Genomic DNA, 22,128 nt, shown 5'->3' on the forward strand with positions numbered 1-22,128 from the left:
CAAGACTCAGGCATCAATGTTAATTCAATTATACAGTTATTTACTTCGATGACTCCAGCAGAAAATATTTTTAAGTCTGTCTTCCCCCAATGCAGTTTGTAGCGCCTTGCAGGCGGGGAACGTGTCACTGCTTTATTCTGAACTTTCTCAGCGGCTAATACAGTGCACTGCACTAAGTGGGCATACAGTACTACTACCACGACTACCATGTTTCTCTTGGCCTAAGATCAGTGGAGTGGCCTTTAATCTTGAAAATTTCAGATGGACAGGCTTGGAAGAAGTGACACCAAAGAGAGGCAGCGTGGTTTAGTGGAAAGAGCACGGGCTTGGGAGTCGGAGGTCGTGGGTTCTAATTCCGGCCCCGCCAATTATCCGCTGTGTGACTTTGGGCAAATCACTTAACTTCTCTGTGCCTCAGTTACTTCATCTGTAAAATGGGGATTAAGACTGTGAGCCCATCGTGGGACAACCTGATTACCTTGTATCTACCCCAGCACTTAGAACAGTGCTTGGCACATAGTAAGTGCTTAACAAATACCACCATCATTATCAAGCCCTTAGTAGAGTGCTCTGCACATAGTAAGTGCTCAATAAATTGAATGAATGAATTGAATGAATTTTAGTTTGGGAAAAACCAATCTACATGAAGTTGCTCCCATAGGGATGTGTAGCCGTGTCAGAGGCAATGGTCAAGACGTGATTAAAAACTATAAAAGCATGTTCGAAGGTAAAAAAAACTACTCATTCTTCCCTCCAGTAACATCGCTTTGGGATAGTGGACACAGCCAAACATATGTATTGTAGATATATACCGTGGATGGGAGAAGATGTGATTTTAAATATTTTTGATCTGTTTTGCAGAACAGAGTTCATAGTTTGAAAAACGGTGGGAAAGACTAAAATCAGGAACAGCAGGAAAGTTTTCCACCCTTCTGAGATCAGTCTTGTCAACAAATGAGTGAATTTTTCTCATCGGCACCCAGCCGTGGAGGCAGCACAACCTAGCGAAGAGAGCTCAGGACTGGGAGTCAGAAGATCTGGGTTCTAGTCCCGGCTCCGCCACTGGTCTTCTGGGTGACCTCGGGAAAGTTGCTTACCCTCCCTGGGCCTCAGTTTCCGCTTCTATAAAATGGGAATCCGAAACCCATTCTTCCTCCCTCTCAGGCCATCTGCCCCACATGGGTCGGGAAATGTGTCAGATCTGGTTCTCCTGAATCTATCGAAGTGCTCAGCATAGAGCTTGGCACACAGAAAGCAGGTAACAACATCATTACCACTATCCCATTAACAAAGGACAGGACACACGTTCATCGGAGCATTCCTTAGAAGTTGGGGAAACGCCAGGCATGCCAGTTCTTCGGGTCGCCGGGGGATAACTTTCTAGAGTAAATCAGCAAAGCTATCCCCCGATTTCCCAAGGTCAAAGTTGGGGTGAGCCATTCCAAAAGAATGTTGTTTGACCGGGTTATCCGGGAGACGTTCGCACAGCAGCCGCCTATGCTCTACCCGGCGACTGCAGGGACTCCCCAGCACCGTCGGCCCGCGATTCAAATCGTCGAACCGTACCTGAGTGACAAAAGTTAGCCTATTGACTCCTGGATCCAGGGTGACGTTGCGACACCTCAACACGTGGGCCCCGTCCTCCAGGGTCACCCCGGTCGGCATTTCCGCGGGAGAGCCGCTCTCCTGCCTCCGCAGGAGCATGTGGACGTTTTTACAAATGATCCCCGTGGTGTTCAGCGAGTTATCCGAGGGGCTCTTTTCGTACATCTCGTACAACTCCAGGGCGGGTAGGTGATCTCGGGACCAAGGGAAGCTGGAAGCCTCACTTGGAAAGTTGATAATTCCATTGGAAGTTTTGTGCTTGGTGAGCCACTCGGCGGTCTTCCGGTAGCTGTTTTTCTCAATGCTGAAGTGAACATTGATGGCAATCTGCTCCACCTGGACTGGGATGGGCATTTGGCTCAGTAAAGTTATCTCAATAGACAAAGTCCCGCCCACATGGACAACAGCATTTGAAGGATCAAAGTGGAGATTTTTCAGTTGGGCAAAGGAATGCATAGATAGTATTACTTTGTGACCTAAAAATATATATAGAAACGGGGTTTATTTCCAAGTTGCAGATTTGCAGCTATCCAGAGCAATATCTTACAAGTCAGTCTATATCACAAGACAGAACCACAAAGTCCAAGTAGAATTTTATGAGTTGGCAGCATCAATATCTTTTCTCAAAAGTTCAAAATGGAATCAAATACAGAATCATGTTTTAGAACCCAGGTATGTTAAAAAAAAAAAAAACCTCTTAAAACCACCACGTCAAATATAAATGCAAAAGAAACAACTCAACCTCGGTTCTCAGAGCCTGGCTCTGAAACTAATTTTTCTTGCCATTCAGAACATTAGCCCCAAGCAAAAACAGCCATAGAACTAATCTGGAGTCAAGAAGGGCACAAACAGACAGGAAATGGGTTTAAATCAAACTATAATAAGTTTTATAGCATAAGGAATTGACTCATTTGTCCCCCCCTTGGCTTTGAAAGGCCACAGGTGACCAAAGGCCACCAGTTTGTACTGAGATCGCCTACGGAGAAGAACGATCAGAGGCCGTAAGGAACTCCAACGCTACCGTGCAGCAAGGAGATATCATTGATCGCATTCACTGCAGAAATCCCCGGCAACTGCGCCAGAGCTTTGAAAAAACATCAGGGGTGCCCTCAGACACTGGGGGAGGGAAGGGGTACTTAGCACATGGGACGGTTCGGCTGCAGCAAGAGGCATATTCCCTGCCCACCCGGAGCTTAGACTCCACCCTAGTCCCGTTAAGGGAACCACAAAAGGGCCCCAAATCTTGCCCATATCCACTTCTCCAAAAATAACACAAAAAGTCCCCTTGATGACCCAATCCTCTTAGCACTCAAGATTAAGTTAGACATGAAGGCCTAGAAGACTTCAAAAAAATAGCTGTCCTCAGCAAACGGAATTGCAGGACCTCAATCTCATAGAAAGAGGATAAGGAAGAAGCAACGTTATGGAAAGGTGACTGAATATTTTAGTAATGGTAGAAAATTGTATTCATACAAAGGTACTAGAGAACTTGAACAACAAAATAATAACTTCAGGAACATTATGGACTGAGCACTTGGCAGAGCCAGGGGCTTCAGCAACTTGTGCCCATCGACCTAGGCAGATGAAAGAAACTGAGAAATTCGAAGAAAGTTCTCACACCAAATGCTCCTCTTAGAGCCAAGCCTACTGGTTCTCTTAGCCAGAATGACTTGAATCCATGACGGCAGAGATCCAACGATGACATATACCTGAGCCTATGATTTTAGGGATTGGCTTCGAGGCTTATTAGAGGGTAGCATCCATTAGGCATCACCTCCCTCCAGGAATTAAAAATATTTCTGGATGCCTGAGAAGCAGCACGGCATTAGTGGAGAGAGCACACAAGACTTGGGTTCTAATCCCATCTCTGCCACTTGTCTGCTATGTGACCTTGGACAAGTCACTTGTCAAGTTTTTCTGCTTCAGTTTTCTCATCTGTCCAATCGGGATTCAATATCTGTTATCTCTCCCCACTTGGAGAGGGACAGGACAGGGAATGCATCTAATCTGCTTATAACCTATCAATCCCAGATTTCAGAACAGTGCTCAGTTAAGTGCTTCACCAGTGCCAGTTATTATTATTATTGTTATTAACATTATTATCATCACTAAGAGCTGAATTTCACAATAAATTAGGTCTCACCTTGGCTATCTGTTTGCTGGTTGGCAAAGTTTAGTATTTCTTGGCAGAAGTATTTACGCTCAACCTCTCTTAAATGGCTATCACTGGCTAAAAGGCTGCTGGTCTGAAGGTAGCTGGTAAGTGGTGTTAAGGAGAGAAGAAAAAAGGTATTTCCAGGAACAATTTCAGCATCAACTACTCCCACAATAAAAAACAGTCAGAGCTCCTTGTGGACGCGGAACGTGTCCACCAACTCTGTTGCACCGTCCTATCCCAAAACTCTGTCCAAAGTAAGTGCTCGATGAATACCACTGATTGATAGACTGATTGATTGATAACTCCCACGGCCCAGCTCAAAACGTCTCCTCGTTTACGGAACCACTTCTGAAGTGGAGGGATGTGCAGAATTACTCACGGGGTCCAAATATTTAGGGAATAGCTTCCCAAGGGTGACCGGGTTTGAAAGGAATCTCTCATTCCAACAGTGCACAATCTTTGAAGGTTAGCATTTGGAAACATTTCCACATTGTGAAAGAATTGGTGGGATCACTCAGGATCTCTGGTCTGGAACGGTATAGGTGTGGGTGGGGGGAGAGGACCACGGGGAGAAAGGGAAGGAGGCTTGTGTTATAGATGCAACAGAAACTTTTGTTTTCTTCCTTATCCAAGCTCTGCATGTGTGCCTCCCTTTGGAGAGTCAAACAAGTGATGCACTAGTTTCAGGGAATAAAAATCCTTCCTATATCAGAAGGGAAAACCTAGGCCTAATTTAGTTTGGCATCAAGGAGGGCTAAGATATGGAGCCTGATTTTCCACAGCATGGCTCCCAAAGGAAGAGTAACACCTCTCTAGGAGAAGAGGTGGGAATGAGATCCTAGGCCCCTCTCCCTGCTTCTGCCCATGTGAGTCTAGGAGTGGAGCTGTTTGGGTAACAAAGGGGAGGGCTGTTGCACTGAAGAAGAAAATGCTGCCGTGACCCACCAGCCATCCTGCCCCAGGAAAAGCCCCTAGGGCCAAACACATGGAGGCCAAGGAACATCACTCTATACCCGTCCACAGATGTGTCGTCTATGGGTCAGCCCCAGAATGCTCCTCCTTACTCAGCCCCGGGGGAAGGATAAGGCTCATTATTGCTACGTGGCCATTACCTCTCCCCACTTCTCATCGGCCTCCCACCAAATAAAGCAACAGCCTCGTTCTAGATGCATTTTACAATCAACAACCCAGAACACAATGGTAAATTAGGACGGGGAATGAACCCGAAACAATTAGGGAACATCTTCTCCCTACGGAACTTATATACCACACTCTAGGCCCAGGTTTTCTTGCCAAACCACAGCCTTCATCTTAGGTCTACTCAGCACGAAAGGATACTTTTCCACTTGACCCAGGTGTTTTTGACATTCTGCCAACTGCTTCCTCGTATGTGTGACGGGCAGTGCCCAGCCTTCCGCCAGATAATTCTTTAAGGCCCCTTGAAGATAGACTTCTGCTTGCTGGGGAGACTTTTTCCTCCTTGCAAAGTATACACACACAAAAAGTTTCAACTGCTGCTAAGTGAGATTAGGCTCAACCCTCAAAACCCAGCCCAGCCCACCTCTCCTCCTACCTTCATCCCTTTCCCTCAAAAAAAGGTGGTAGCACCCATCCATCCAATGAGCATCACTCCCTTCTCTCCAAATCCAAGGAAGAGGTTTTTTGCAGCTGGGGGAAAAGGGGAGGGAGAGTTGTGGCCCAAGAGACCGAGGCAGTGAGCCCTAACCATGAGGGCCAGCATGGCCTAGTGGACAGAGCCTGGGCGTCGGAAGGTCCTGGGTTCTAATCCCAGATCTGCCAAAATTCTGCTGTGTGACCTTAGGCAAGTCACTTCACTTCTCTGGGCCTCAGTTACCTACGTGTAAAATGGGGATTAAAACTGCGATCTCCATGTAGGGACTGACACCAACTTGATTAGCTTGCATCTAGCCCAGCTCTTAGAAAAGTGCTTGACAGACAGTAAGTGCTTAACAAATATCATCATCATCATTACTGTTTAGTCTCTACCAATAGTAGTCCCCCCTCCTCAGGCTCCTTGAAGGAGCTGTAGAAGCTTCAAACTCTGTTGACCCAGCACCACGGCTTGCCCGGCCCAAACCAGGCCCTTTAAAGGCCCACAGAGTGAAGAAAGGCGAGCTGAAAGTGCAAATCGCAGGGGTGTTCAGGAGTGTACCAAGCCACAGGAGCTGTGCTGATCCCCTGTCCTTCTCATCCTTCTTCTAGTGCTTGGGGCTGCTCTCCTTATCACAGCAGGACTCTCTCCCCACACGAGAACACCCCCCACCCCCCTCAGTGCACCCAAGAGTAGGAATAATACATATTAAGCGTCTCCTGCATGCAAAATACTGGACTAAGCACTGGGAAGGAACACATGGGTGAGAGTTAGACATGGGCCCTAGCCCTCGAGGGGCTCACAATCAAACAATAAATGGGGAAAGGGGACTGGTGGTAGACATATGAAGGAAAAAAAAATCAAATAATGAGCCCCACATGTGACAGAGACTTTGTCCGATCTGCTTATATTGTATCTTTAGTCTTAACGGGGATTAGTCTTAATCCCCGTGGCTCAGTGGAAAGAGCCCAGGCTTTGGAGTCAGAGGTCATGGGTTCGAATTCCGGCTCCGCCAACTGTCAGCTGGGTGACTCTGGGCAAGTCACTTCACTTCTCTGGGCCCCCATTACCTCAACTGTAAAATGGGGATTAAGACTGTGAGCCCCCCGTGGGACAACCCGATCACCTTGTAACCTCCCCAGCGCTTAGAACAGTGCTTTGCACATAGTAAGCGCTTAATAAATGCCATTATTATTATTATTATTATTATCTTCCTCAGTGTTTAGTAGAGAACTCGACACTTAGTAAGCTCTTAAATACAATTATTATGATTACTATTTTTTATACAACATAAGGATGGGGATAAATGCAAAACTAAAAGCTATAGGGAACCCTGGCTAGAAGAAGAGTTATGGGCTTCTTGCATATGTCTATTAGTCATAGCCAAGTCAAGCGCTTAGTACAGTGCTCTGCACACAGTAAGTGCTCAATAAATACAATTGAATGAATGAATGAATAGCCTTGGCCACAGTTAGGGCCTTCCCAGCGTTCCACGGTGCGCCCATGGCAGGAAACTGAGTGCCCACTTGCCCATTTTGATGAAACCAAGAAATCAAATGCCCAATTGAAAGAGGAAACATAATTCTGCCAATTAACTTCATTTGCCTCTCAGAAATTCTTCCAATGATCTATACTGAGTATCTACTACCAGGGTCTGGAGAGGAGGAGTGGGAGAAATTGCCTGGGCTTCAGGTAGAACCCCTAGCAAACATATAATATTTAAGTTTGCTAATCTAACAGGTTGTAAGATGAATCAAATGCTTTAACAAATTTCTAAACGTCAAATCCTGTGATTATTTTGTCTCCAACAATGTGGGGTCTTTTCCAAAGGATTCTCTTATGTCTCAATTAAAGAGAGGAATAATATGCAGATCATTTCATGATTTGGCATTGAGCTTCAAAGGAAAGCAGTGCCCATTGTGTGATGAAAATTGTTTTCAGAGGATTAAAAAACAACTGGATAATACATTTCAGAAATTGAGCTTACTCTACTTATAAAAACCTCATAATACTTGGAATCCACAGATTCTGCCCTCAAGAAAGTTTATTTCCCTTATTAGTACTACCTAGCCTTACTATGCTGAGTTTAAAGAGAGAAGTCCCTAATTAGGTATGTGCACCATGAATAGTCATTACTGTCCCTTCCTACTTGATCTGTCCAAGTATTTAAAGTGTGCAATTTTTGTATTAATGACCCAAGATCAATTACATGTAAAACTCTGCCAAGTCTTTTCCAACGAGTTTAGCTGATCGAATTCTTCCAATACTCGTGTACATTTCAATGGCAGCATGGGACAGATCCTGCATTGAGATAAAGCATACGATTAGTAAAGAAAAAAAAATCAGTAGTCCATACATTTCCTCATGACCACAGCAAATATTTCAGGCTGCTTGGATATCCTTCTTTAAATTCAGGATGACATTACTCAGGATAATTATGTGACTAACTGACTAAAGCGTTTATGATCTTTACTACCCAAGATCTTCTTTGCCACTCAGGAAACCTCATAAATTCACTCAAACTATTAATTAACTTGAGCAAACTGGATGTTACCAATTTCTTACGAATAATCTTCATGCAATTCCAAAAAAAGACATACGCTGAGAGGTCACTTCCATCATCGATGCAACTTTTCATTCGAGAGTGGAGGCAAAAAGCCCAGGGGGAGGAGACAGGGATTTTATAAGGGGGTGGGGGACTGGGAGGAGCAGAATTTGAAGAGGTAATAGGCCTGCAAGTCACCGTTTTGAATCTTTTCAGCCTCAACTGGAGACACTCAGGTCTTTTCAGAGACTAGGGACGATCAAGACTCAACCCAAAAAGCTTGTAGGGGCAATCATTCCCTTTGTCCCCATAGCATTTATGGCTCCCAGAATGAACTACTGTTCCTTAGAGACTAATTTTGAGCATTTCTGAAAAGTTAAGCATTTAATAAGCTAGGTGGCCAATAACCCAGAATTACATAATTACATTTTAAAAATAACTTTGGCCCCTCTCTTAGGAAACACTCCAGCTGTGAAAGTGGGCAAGGATTTTTAAGTTGTTTTCGCTTTTCAAAATTCCTTTCCAGGCTGGGCAAATTAATTCACTGTAATTCAAGCAAGCCAAGGGGATTCCATTCCTTGGAAGTGTCCCCTGTTCCTCAGATTCTCCTACTCTTCCCAGCCTACCCAATGAGATGTACGCACCGTCCTTTTTGTGTCTGGAAAGCTCGCCGTCACTAACCCTTCCTGCATCTATTTGTTCAAATTGCCTGCAGGTGAAGCAAGGTTAGAATGGGAGTAGACGAACAGGGATTATTTATCTGTAACCTTAGTTCTTTCAAGATGTGTGACCACAACCACTAATAGGAGCTAGGTGTTCCTCTGAGCATGCCCGGACCACTGGAGAGCTACAAAAGCCACCTGGCATGACTGTTCGGTCATTCTTGTCCTTTAGCGGGATGGACCGGTCAGCTGCAGTAACTCCGGACCTCTAGAGACCTGACTTTCTGCTGGGAAGTCGGGTTGTTTGGACCACGGCAGAGTCAGCGCTGTCTAGAGCTGCCTGGGAGGGCACCTTGATTGACTAGTCTCTGCCCTCTGGCTTGAAGTCAACCAACTCAAGGCCAAAGCAACCCCCCGTGCCTCTCATCGGGAGGGGTTTGCCTCAGACAATGATGGGGGCCAGTGTTGCTCCCCAAAACCTAAAAGGGAATAAGGTATTCTCTGGCCTGTCCAAGGAGAAAAAGGAAGGGGGCAGGGGCAGTTGCATCTCCCTCCACTCCACCTAAATAGCTCAAAATACCTGAAAAACACAGATGAAGACATCGGGGAGATTTCCAGGAGATGCCTCGTCTGCAGATCGAAAAAACTGGAGGAGGTGGCCAGAGGGGCAGGGCCATGATCCATCAGGCTACTTGAGGCTACCCAGATCTGCCTAGTGATCAGTGGGTCTTTGAAGCTTTAGTGGTTCCAGACATACCCAGAAGGAGACCTACTTAAAATGAGCTAATATGGCCAACACCTACACCTCTAGAGAAGTAAGCACACTTTTCTGGTCTCCAGAAAGCCCAAAAGCAGGAGGCTGCTATCTACTTCCCAGCCCCTCTACTATGGTGGGTTCTTCCCTCCTCAGGGGCTTCTTCGCCTTTCCTGACCAATGTTACGTACAATACATTCCGGGCAATACTTACCAAGTAGTGTTTCTCAAAAGCTTCTACGGAGGATAAGGCCTCTTTGAGTTTCTTGTAAGGACTCTGTGCAGTGTTGGCTTAAACAAAAATAAATAGGAAGACTTTATTGAGCTTCAATATTTATATCAATCCGAGCATACATGCATATTTCAAATCCCAAATGACTGGACTATGTGAAAATGCTTTACTAGTTCTCTGAAATAAGGTCTTCATCAATCGTATTTATTGAGCGCTTACTGTGTGCAGAGCACTGTACTAAGCGCTTAATGTCTTGATGTATTAAACTACCTTTCCAAATTAAGAGTAGTATTTCTTTAGCCAAATCATCTCATTCTACTCTAGGGAAATCCCAATAACAGTGTAACCACCAAATTAACTTGGTTGCTTATTACTTATTACTTTTCAATTAAAATATTAACAAAAAGAGTATAAGACTATTCAAATAGTCCTTTATTCTTTCAAATGATTTAACACAATAAATCATTCTAGTTAATCATCCACGATGGATTGATTTTTCTTTTCATAACTAAAACAAAGGCTACACCATATTGCTGGTGAGTCAGGAACAGGCTATTTAATAGCCGGGCAGGTAATTCCAATCATTTATATTTTCAATTACGGCAAATCCCAATCTTTGGCTGATTGATGTTTACAATTGATTCGTAGTATATTTTTGAGCACTTACTAAATTCAGGAGGAATGTACTAACCACCTGGGGGACGGCAACACAAGTCAAATACCTAATCCCTGCCCTTGAGGATTTTAGAACTCCTTCCCCAATCAAAACCGACAGAAATAGCCCCACCCAGGTTCAAAGCCCTTCTAGAAATCCCAATTCCTCCAACAGGTCTTCCCCAATTAATTCCCGTTTCCTGAGTGGTATCAGCCCAGAAGTCACCTCTGGCACTTATGTATTTATTTTTGCCCTTACTCTTCACTGGTACTGTTTATTTATATCAGCTATTTATTCTGATTTCTCTACTTGTCCGTCTCCCCCAATCAGGGTGTAAGCTGCTTGTGGGCAGGGAACATATCTTGTGCATCTGTTGTACTTTCCCAAGCACTTAGAACCATGCAACTGCACCCAGAGGGGACTCAATCAATGCTGCTGCTACTACAACTAAACAAATTTCAGTATGGAAAGATGGACAATATGTGCTTCAACAGTGGAATGCATAAATCAATACATTGCGACTAGTGAGTTAACTCACCAACACCTGAAAAGGACAAATAACTGATAGGAAGAGCAAACACTGGATGCCACTGGTGCACTGCGGGAGTAATTTTCCAAACTGTAACCTAGCCACCCAAAAGAGCTACTGCTTCTCCCAAAGGAAAAAAGATTCCAGGGAATAACAGTCAGTGAGAGAATCTGGCTGAAAGAGTAGCTCCAAGAGTGTCTCAAACAGGAGATAACAGTATTTGAAATTGACAGGGAACACCATGAACACCACCAGCTTTAGAACGAGCAGAACAGTGTCTGTCCTATGGAAAAAACGTGATTTCTTTTACTTTCCATCACTTCCAGGACTTCACGATTCTGATCATGGGACAATTCTGATAATGGAACAGGTTCCAAGACTTCTCTAAATGATCAAAGGCAACCCGTGGATGTTTTAATATTTCTATTTTTCAAGATTAGAAGAGTTTCTGATCTTGAAAAATATTATTACTGGTCTCCCAGAACACAAACATTTCAAAGTGACGATACCACTTAGGTTTCACTTGCTCCCGAATAGTCTGAACCACTGAGAGAAGCTTCCTCCCATAAAGAAGAAAATATTCTAACAGTCCAATACCTGTCTCCGGTCGCTCAGCTCCCAACCCTGCTAAGAGATCAACTGTTCGGTTGAGATCTTCTGAATTGGGTCCTTTTTCTGACACAAGTCCACACAGGTATCCCAGGGACTTTAACTGTTGAGATAAGCCCAGAGAAAGCGGGACTTAGTTCAGTGCTTAGAAGAGTGCTTGACACATAGTGAGCGCTTAACAAATACCATTAAAAAAAAGCTGAACCCTCAGTCACAATCCCAAATGGGTTGAACTTGTAGAAGATCAAGATAAGAAATTCTTGGTTCAAGAAAGCCGGTATTCATTATGGTATTTTCAAACTCCTAAACCCACTCAAAAGTTAATTTTTAGGTGCAGGTTGGAAAGCCAATGGAATGACATTCATCTTTTTCCATCCTGAATGAATGGCCCACACCAGTTATGGTGAGTTACTTCCTGCAGCCCGACTAGTTCCTTTCTAAGAAGACAAATTCATAATCCTGCCCATGTTCTCTGCCCCTCTCTGTTCTTAACTGAGAACTGCCTCAAGTGGACTCTCCCAAGTATTCCAACTGTTCAGAAGAAAATCAAAAAGCACTTCATCTACAAGGAGCAAAAAGGAGTCTTTCTACTCCCTGTAAGTGGGCCTGATGACTGAAGTTGCAGACTGAAATGGGAACCGTTAAATCCTAGCTCATGCTGAACCCACAGGTCATCATTGGTTCATGCTTTAAAGCAGATTTCATTAAGCTCATCTTTCCCTCAATAGCTAAGAGCAGTTACAACCCAGCTTTCCAATTTGACCTCGACCGCTAATAATTCTGCAAGCTCACCAACTGCTTTTCTTTCATTTGTTCCATTTTCACACAACCACCCGATTAACTAATTCATCTTAGTCTCTGCCCTCTCAAGATATATAAATCTTATACATCCTGACCCCTCCCCACTGGAATTTTTCCAGTTTAAATTACATCTTCGTCAAGATGAAGCCTTTTTTTAAAAAAAATTAGGGCACTTATTGTTTGTGGGTAGGCTAAGTCAAAAATGATAAATTCGTATTAATGGCTTATTCCTCTCCTTGAAATTGGTTTTACTAGTCACTCATTTTCTAAAGGTAAGGAGGAGGAGCCTAGCCTAGTGGAAAAAGCATAGGTCTTTCTAATCCCACCTTGGCCACCTGCTTACTGTGTGACCTTGGCTTAGTCACCTAACTTTTCTGGGCCTCGGTTCCCTCATCTTTAGAATAGGGATTAAATATCTGTTCTCCCGCCTACGTATCATGAGAGCCCCATGTGGGACCTAATGATATGTGATCTACCCCAGTGCCTACTACAGTGCTTGGCACATAATACGCTCTGAATAAATACCACAATTATTCAATCAACCAATGGTACTCATTGAGTGCTTACTGTGTGCAGAGCACTGCACTGAAAGGCTTGGGAGAGTACAGTACAACAGAGTTGGTAGGCACGTTCTCTGGCCATTAAGGAACCCATCCTTCCTGCCTTGGGTGCTTTCCCTTCAATCCCCAGGAGCTTCAGAACGATGCAGTCCTGGCACTGGGACCTGTGCAGCTGAATCAGGGGTCGGAGGAGTGTGTCTCCGTTCTGAGCCGGTCCCTCCCATATAGGAAATATTCAAGGGCCTTGGCCAACACCATTTAGTTCAGGATCCCTGCCTTCCTAACATGGAGGAAGCAGGGGATGGGGAGGGTTAGAGTCCCGCCCCTGAGCCCTCCATAAACTACGGGACCCCATTCCAATCGCCAGGAGAAAATCCACCAGGACAGCCAGACACAAGCCTGGAGAGGAAATGTCTACGATTTACATTTAAAGAGATCCGAAGCATTTTAAATGCTTTAGAAATTAACCTAATCCTCAAGGTGTTTAGAATTGAACCCAAACAGAGTCATACATTCAATGTACAAACCCCCAAATTGAAAACTCAAACAGGAGTGAGGGGGCAACGAGCCCCACCGCTAGCTCTAGAAGCAAGCAACCAGGTTATCCGTGAAGTGAGTCCTGTGGGAGTTGAAACATCAATGATAACTTCCGCAAGACCAGCAGACATCAAGGATCTCAGGTTGGCATGCGGTGGCAAATCTACTTACACTCAGAGCCCCATGTGGGATAGGGAATGTGTTCAATCTGATCTTCTCAGATTCTGTTCAGAACAGTGCTTGGCACATAGTAAGCGTTTAAACAAATACCATTACAAAAAAAAAAAATTTTAATCCAGGACCTGTATCCACTTAGCTGGTCTCTCCTATTAATTACACCTGAAACTATAAAGGATGAAAGGGAAACAAGACAGAACCTTTCTATTCTTTCACCTACTGTCACCACTAAACTCTCTTCATTTCCTTACTCTATTAACATTATTAAGCAGGTAAAGGACGTAGGCCTGAAACCACAGTAAAAAAGCCCCAAGAGGGACAATACCAAGGAACAGCAAAAGCCACCACTTTAGGCTTCTGTGAACTGGAGAAAAAACAGAACAAATGGCCCAATTCTCTCAGTGCTTAAGGCCACTCCTTGAGGAGGAGGAGGAGGTTAGGTATGCTGGAAAGAACATTAACTCTTCAAGCCACTACTGTCAGTTCTCCCCCACTGGACTGTAAATTCAGGCTCACATGAATGAGGCCACCAACTCCCGCAGCAAAAAGCCCCCCAGCCCCATGACAAAGAGACACACCCCGGCTCTCCAATACAATTTTCATACCAGAATGGCCTTGCTGAGACTTTTATCAAAGCCGAGTTCTAGCCGGTTCTTTCTTAAATCCAGTACTTGGCCTTACCAAAATCTCTTCTGCTTCAATGTAAGTCCATTTCCTTCTATTTGATCTTCAGTTGGTCAGCGTCCTCTCAGAGGGGACCACTCACATGCTCGAACACTTCAGCAGCTCCTTAGTTTCAAGCTAAACAATTCCAATTCCTTTCATCTTTTCTCCCGGCAGCTGCATACCTTGTCTTTGGCGTAGCTCCATAAGCCGACGGTGTGGGAGATATTTGAATCCATCTGTGCACGATCACAGCAACCTTCTATCCTCTGTAGCACCTCCAGACAGCTCAAAAACACCCAGCAGTCCAAGGCTCCTGGAGGGACAGAAACCTGAGAAAGGGTACTGGAGTTATTTGGAATTCAGCAAAACTACAGTCTTGAAAAATCATTTCAGAAACAACTCAGAAGAGAGCAAAGAGGAGGCTAGATTTTCTGCTTCAGCCTTATCTGTTTGGCTTGGGAACCAAATGGTCATAAACACATACACTGGTACTGAAAGCAAAATGTGCTCTGGCCACTAAAAAAAAAAGTGTTACATGTATTATGTGTGAATGAGGAATTGGATGGCAATGAGGAATTTCTTCAAGATAAATTTCTTCAAGTGACTATTTAGGCAAAATCTGTAAAAGAAACCCCATGCAGAGTCAAATTTAAGGTACTGGATTCTATACCTGAGTGGGTCATAACCAAAGCATTTCAGAGTTAGTTCCACAGCTGGCTCAAAAAGCACAGACGCTTTGTTAAAAACTTGAGCTATCCATTTAACAACTTGGATAGCACGCTAACAAGATTTTTAAATGACTTACTTTCAGAGAAGAAGCTGCAAAGACTTTCTCAATGCAGTCATGCCATTAAAAGCGAAACATTACAGATGATAAAAAAAGCATACGGAATACTGGGAAAATGGGATTTGTTCAACAACCTTAGCCCAAAAGGCACAAGTGTACCCAGAGACGAGATAAAAGAAAATGTTCTGATTCTTTGTTTTTTAAATGAAATTTAACAACACCCAGTGGATCCCATCTTGCATGCGAAAAGTCAAGCTCCAGGATCCTCTTAATTAACAACCATGAGTAGTTACATATTCTAGACCTGACTTTACATAATATTTGCTCCCAAGGTAAGGAGCTATTCAACAGGCAAAGGGTTGCCCCTGATCATTGGGCACAGGGATGAAAAGGTAACATAATCATGTACGGATGGATACACACTTTTTGCCACCTTTATTTATGGTTTTTGTTAAACACCTACTATGTTTCAAGCCCTGTTCTAAGTACTGGGGTAGATGCAAATCAGTTAAGACAAATACATGAGTAAATGAGATGTGCATTTGTCCAGTTCTTCCCACCTAATGCTATAACACTGATTCAACTCAAAGACACAAACCTTACCTTTTTTTAAATAGTATTTGTTACGTGCTTACTATATGCCAGCCACTGTACTATGTGCTGGGGTAGATACAGGCTAATCAGGTTGTATCATGAAGAGGACCTACCATGGTAATCACTCAATGATATTTATAGAGTGCTTCCTCTGAGCAGAGCACTGCACTAAATGCTTGAGAGGAACATGGCAGAACTAGAAAAGGTGCAGAGAAGTGCAATCAAAATGATTAGAAGCAAGGAAAGATCAATACAATACAACAGAGCTAGTAGAAAGGTTCCTGCCCACAAGAAGCTCACAGTAGCAAGAGGAAAAAAACCCAAAAACACTGCCTATAATGTGGCAGCAGATATAGATTTCATGAAGGAAATTCATTTCTGATTTTGTAAAGTCACCACTGTAGATCTTGAAGGCAAACTCGCTGCAACCCAGATATTAGTTTCCGTTGAATTGAGCGAATTAAAAACATGGACAAGAGTAAGAATTGGTAAGGGTTTTTCACTGCTTTCAAATCCAAGAATGAAGAGAAGGGACAGGGGAACGCAGGGTGGTGGCAGTTCACCCCTTCCAGAGTCCCCTCATGGTGCTCATGCAGGGGCAGATGGGTTAAAGAGACAGAGCCAAACGGTTGTAGTGATGAAGTGACAACCCGGGATTGGTGGCAAAATGAGGATGTACTGTTGTGCCATTCTCTGGGACACAAGCCACATGTTGCCAGGTTGCTAACATCCAGAAGTATGGTGACCAACTAATAATTAAGGAGGATGCTAAAGCGGCTGCTATTGCAGAGAGCACAATGGGGAGGGGGGAAGGGAGAACCTCAAATTTTCTAGGACACGGACACAAGAGAGAGTGCTAAGTTTGCACATTCTTGAGGCTTTGGGGGGTTTTTTTGGTAAAATAACAAAACTCTCCTTTCTGATTGTCAGGTCTCTCACAACGGGTGCTCCTCTAAGCAATTTGCACCGAACAAACTTCCACCTAGATGCAGCACACTACTGCTGGGACGGCCAGTTTTCCTAAAGATATAAACAAGCCCAGTGGGAATCCAGCTTCACTATCTCCCCATCGGAACACTGTGGGACAGTAGCCTTCAGAACTGTTTGAAAAATGGGGAGGCTGGCAAACGTGGTAAGAGACTGTGCAGGGAGCATCACTGAAGAGGAGGGTGAGTATAGATTCAACCCAGTTTAAATCAATGATGATATCCTCCCTTCGCGTTCAGCATTTTGATTTTTTCGCCACCTCATAAGGGACAGAGCAGAACTAGAAAAGGTGCAGAGAAGTGCAATGAAAATGATTAGAAGCAAGGAAAGATTACCAGGATAGATTAACATGACTGGGATAATCTCATTTGGAAGGAAAAGCACGAGCGAAAACTATGGAAGAGGGTGGATAAAACAGCAGATGGCTCAAGAAAGGCACTCAATATCTTGGCCCTTTGGAGTTGGAGGAAACAAAAGCTTTAAAAGCCAGATTCTAGATGGATAATTAGAAAACCCATACCATGAAAAGTTAATGTGACTCGGAATCCTATTGAGAACATGGGTTTATTAAATTTGTAAATTTTAGTCAAGTTTAAAAGGTCCATCATGCCTTGTCACTAGGCTTAAGAACTATAGAATTGGCGGAAATCAGCAAGAGCACTCCTATCTCTTGAATGCTTTCTTAGCCGAGGCCACAATAGGTGCGGCTCACTGGAGACCTTGGGCAAATCACTTAACTGCGCTCTGTGCCTCAGTTACCTCATCTGTCAAATGAGGATTCGGACTTTGAGCCCCATGTGGGACATGGACTGTGTCCAATCTGATTGCGCTGTATCTACGCCAATGCTTAGAATAATGCCTGGCACACAGTAAGTGCTTAACAAATATGATTAAAAAAAAGATTAAGACTGTGAGCCCTATGTAGGACAGGGACCTACCTATCCAACCTGATTAGCTGTATCTACCCCAGCACTTAGTACAGTGCCTGACACACAGTAATCTTGTAACAAATACCATTAAAAATACCACTTAAAAAAAAACCACTCACAATCTCTCCCATTATTTTGCCCGTATGCCAATACAAATACTTTACATGAGCAATATCCGTGACTTGCTACAAAATAGCACAGGGGTGTGTTGTATATGCAACAATTAGCTACAAAAGTATGTACGAATACAAGCCAAGTATAAAGGACCTGATCAGAAGACAAACTATTCCAAACAAAACTGCACCACTTTACTCCCTTACGAACAGAAGTAACTTTTAAAAATATGATCGTTCAGAAAAGATTTTAAAAAAGAAAGCAGACCAGTAATTAAAAAGGTTAACAACAGCTTAGATGTCTTGGTCCATGCAGATATTTGGGAGTACTTCAACAGGACACTCACTTCCAGCAGCTTTAGCTCCTGTACACAGTTATGAAGGAGTTCCAGTGCGCGCTGAGACACCTCCCACGGCCTCTGCAAGAAGATAAGCAACGTGCACTGGCGAGAAAACAGATAACTGCGTAGGTCGAGCAGGGTGGCTTCTTGGCTCTGGATCAACTCCCGTTTCTCCATATCTATTGGTTTCCGCAGGATCAGTCCATTCCAACTCTTCACTGGCTGGCAGAAAAAAGTCAGCCACTTTGCACCATCTTTAAAAAAAAAATACATATGTGCAGAATAAGAGGACAACCTTTATTTCCTGGGATTATTCCATTGAGATATTTTTTGTCAACCCCAGCCCAAGGGCTTCCCAGGTAGCATTCTCATTTGGGTCCATGAAAATAGTACCGTTCCCTGGTTAGCACCTTTAAACACAATATACGAAAAGAGTTCAGGTGAAATTTCCAGGACCTGCCCCTTCCTTTCCTTCCAAACAGCTCCCACATTCATCTAGACCACTGCCAAAACCCAAATTGAGTATGACATTAGCCTCCTCACTGACCTCCCTGTTTCCAGCCTCATCCCACTCCAGTTCATACTTCACTCTGCTCTCCCCATCATTTCTCTAAAGTGTTGCTCTGCATAGGTCTCCCATTCCTGAAGAACTTCCAAGGGTTCATATACTAATAATAAAAGATTCTGAATTAGATTTTGGGGGTATGATGTTAAAGAAGGCACACCGGTAATTAGGACTTTATTTTAAATAAAAAGCTTACTTATAATATTCAAAGTGTCTCCCTTCCTAATCAGCAAAAAAGTCATCTCATGCTAATACACTACAGATATTTATGCAAAAAGATCTGCCATTATCTACACTAAACTGAAGTAGGCTCTAATCATGGGGCTGGCCCAGTGGGAAAGCCACAGGTTTGGGAGTCAGATGCAAGTCTCAGCTCCACAAGTGGCCACTGACCTTGGGCAAGTCACTGTTCCTCAGTTTTCTCATCTGCAAAATGGGGGTGAGATGGACTGAGAGTCCTGTGTAGGACTAAGACAGTGTCTGACCTCTAAATCTTGTATCTGTCCAGCGCTTAGCCCACAGCAAGCACTTTATAAAGGACATTATTCTTCTCCTTCAGTCAGTCAAAATATTTCAAAGCGAGAAGGGAAACACTTAAGCCAAGGTTAACTTTGCAATTTATCTTGAACTGGGAGAACTGAAAACAATACTGGCCTTAAACTTCAATACCCCTACAGGCACAGGGTTATAATGATTGGTGTAGACTGTTAAGAGAAAGAGTGATAAAAAGACCTTTAGTTTCCCACAGCAAATAAGGTAAAGTGAATTGATACACTTGTATGAGCCAAATAGTTGACTTAAGCCAAATAATGCTTAGTGATAAAATGATCATTGCCTGATCAAATAGCAATGTCAATACGTGCTAATAAAAGACTTTGAATGGGATTTTTTTCATATCAGCATCTGTAAATACTGAGTTTTCCAGGTGTTATCTTTCAAATCTTTTTTGGCAAAAAGGCATCATTACTCTAATGCAAAACAGAACCACAGCTGTTGAAACGAGCTTTGGATCTCTCCATTCAAGTCAGTTAAAAGTATTTCAAGGGTTGAGTGGTAATTGAGGAGGCAGAATGTGAAGGGAAGGAGGTGTTTGGGCCAATGAAACTTGGCTTGTGCTAAAAAACCAGAGCTCAATCAACTGTACTAAGCACTTGGGAGGTACAATATAACATTATAACACAGTTGGTAGATGCATTCCCTACCCACAATGAGTTTACAGTCTAGCTCACTGTGAAATGGGAGAGAATTCTAAGATGTGCTGGGATTGAAACTCAATAGTGCTACTGTGACAGAGGGCTAAATGTAGTGTGTTCTAGCAGGAAACCTCTGTTCACAAACAAAAATACAGCAATAGGTTGTATTCATTTTAGAGCCCAAACTTCCTCAGCTGAGAGTATACTCCTTTCTAAAATGAAATCCCAATGAAAAATAAAAACAAAATATAAAAATAGCTAGAGGGGAACGGAATTCCACCTCCTCAGTTTTGAACACTACTAAGTCTTCATTTTATTTAGGTGAACTTACTCATGTCAATTCCAGTTTGAGGAATTTACCCTGAACATTAAAAAAAATGGCCCTGCCCTGATTAACGGGCTACCGAGGCAGGAGGGGTCATTTCAGTAATGATGTCAGGACTATCACCTGCAATTTTAGGTGGGTGGGCAACCCTGAGGATGGTCAAACTGCTTGAACGGGATGCAGAACCCCAAACTGGGCACTTATGAACAGATGAGAGAAGGAAGAGACACGGCCCCCATGCTAAAGGAGCTTTACCCCGGCAGCCACTGGGCTTTGCGCTTAGTACAGTGCTCTGCACACGGCAAGCGCTCGATAAATACCACTGACGATTTGCTGCTTACCTCGAATGTAGCTTTGCATTCGTGTAGAGCCTGATGTCAAAATCTAAATGAGAAATTAGGGTGCCAGCTCCACTGCTGGCCTACCATTCTCAGATTATTTCCCAGTGCTTAATATAGCCACTTCGTCAAGGTAGTGGTCTTTTTCCATGACTCCACAGAAAGCGGGGAAGGTGACCTTTGGGAGGGCTCTCACAACAGCTGAAGGCCCTCTTCGAAACAGGAAAGGGCAAACCAGCCTCGCTCAGAAAATGTTTTCTTGAATTGCCTCTGATCAAAAGCACTTACCCCCGGCACCAAAGTTGACCACATATTGAGAGAAGAGGGCATCTAGTTCATCATACTGCACCAGGGCATCTTCAAACTGCTGCAGCATCTCAAAGACGAAGGCCAGTTCCTCCTTTTATCCCCCCCCCCAGCAAAAAAAGACACAAAGTCAACCGAGTTTTGTTTTTGTAACTCGCACCTGATTTTGTTGACGAAAGTATGCCTTCATTCATTCAATCGTATTTATTGAGCACTTACTGTGTGCAGTGCTCTGTACTAGGCAATTAGGAGAGTACAATATAACAATTAACAGAAACATTTCCTGCCCACAAGGAGTTTACGGTCTAGAAGGAACTCTGATGGCTCTGGCAGGCCCCTTCACCACTCAGCTACCCCTGGGTCCCGCCCAGTGAGATTCAGCAGGGGGCAAAGACATCCCTCCGCTGTTCTGCCCCACCCCTAAAAGGCTCTTCCTTTGGCCTCCTCCTTCCCCAGAGAATTCCTGGAAACCCCAACACTCATTTCCTACCTACCCTCAAGTGGAGAACGAAGGACCAAGCCAGGTGGGGAGGTGCTCACTTAAACCAAATAATTCAGGATAACTTTTTTCCATTCAAAGCCCCTTAGCAAGAAGGATTCTGATTCATGCTAAAGGGGGTGAGGCATGAGAAATGTCAACTACATCAGAGTCCAGTCGTATTAAGGTTTTCTGGAAGGCATCTATGAATTGTTTTAAATTAACTACCAATCCGCCTGGTCTCCTTAAACGTGCTTCTCTTCCTGAAAGCACACTTACCTATCCCGTCCTGATTCAAGGGACCAAGTCAAAATAGGCCCTCTCTCAAACCGCTGAAATCTTGGTTCTCAAGAGACAGGGGACTTAAAATGAACTTCCTTTTTCTTAACTGAATATAGCTTCCTCCTCAGTCTTGGCATGAAAGGTGAGCTTTTCCCAAAATGAAACCTAAGATAAATACCCTTCTCTTTACACACAAAACAGGGTGCACCTTTAAAGAAGGCTTCCTGGTGAAGTGACTGACTTTTGTTCTGAGGACACCAAGAATAAATTGTGAGTAAAAAATGTCTAGTGCTTGCAGTTATATTGTCTAGAAATTTTTGCTAAAACCAATGTTTATCATGGCCAGATTTAGCTATAGACAAATAATGCCAAAAAGGGGCTAAAACTTAACGTAACCGGGAACACCTAATACTGTGGTTCATTTGCCCAAAAAAAAGCACTCACGTCTATGTTCACCTAACCGAAAGGCTAACAAAACCTAACCCAAAACCATGATTAAAATAGCCATGTGACCTGTCCCAAGTAAGGCTAGGAACTATATACCTTAGTATATAGTATAGTATATATACATAGTATAAAGAACACAGGAAATATATACCTTAGAGATCACAACTGATCTTGGGCAAAGAAGCTAAGAAAGTTATATGAGGATAGAAAATCTACTAGGTTCTCTTTTTTAAAAAACATTAACATAAAAAGAGAAAGAACGAGAAAAGGAGAGAGCAAGAATGAGAAAGAGAGAAAGAGAGAGGGAATGAGAGAGCATGAGAGTGAGAGAGAGAGATAAG

At 43.5% G+C, this 22,128-nt stretch overlaps 1 protein-coding gene across 2 annotated transcripts in view; it reads right to left on the reverse strand.

Moving 5' to 3' along the window:
- The window catches only part of TRAPPC10 (trafficking protein particle complex 10), a 69,076-nt gene that overhangs the window by 17,040 nt on the left and 29,908 nt on the right, over positions 1-22,128 (reverse strand). The window contains exons 6-14 of one of the 2 annotated variants that reach the window (XM_038760059.1): positions 20,563-20,674; positions 17,860-18,107; positions 14,285-14,431; positions 11,350-11,464; positions 9,551-9,627; positions 7,585-7,676; positions 5,102-5,242; positions 3,749-3,861; positions 1,567-1,946 (exon numbers count right to left, since the gene is read on the reverse strand). In XM_038760059.1, the coding sequence (XP_038615987.1) occupies positions 1,567-1,946; positions 3,749-3,861; positions 5,102-5,242; positions 7,585-7,676; positions 9,551-9,627; positions 11,350-11,464; positions 14,285-14,431; positions 17,860-18,107; positions 20,563-20,674 (1,425 nt within the window). Of the gene's footprint in view, positions 1-1,566; positions 2,082-3,748; positions 3,862-5,101; positions 5,243-7,584; positions 7,677-9,550; positions 9,628-11,349; positions 11,465-14,284; positions 14,432-17,859; positions 18,108-20,562; positions 20,675-22,128 lie in introns of both variants that reach the window. The other variant, XM_038760058.1, reaches the window with a different exon arrangement.

The sequence above is a fragment of the Tachyglossus aculeatus genome, chromosome 18 (genome assembly GCF_015852505.1).
Source record: "Tachyglossus aculeatus isolate mTacAcu1 chromosome 18, mTacAcu1.pri, whole genome shotgun sequence".
NCBI lineage: Eukaryota > Metazoa > Chordata > Mammalia > Monotremata > Tachyglossidae > Tachyglossus > Tachyglossus aculeatus.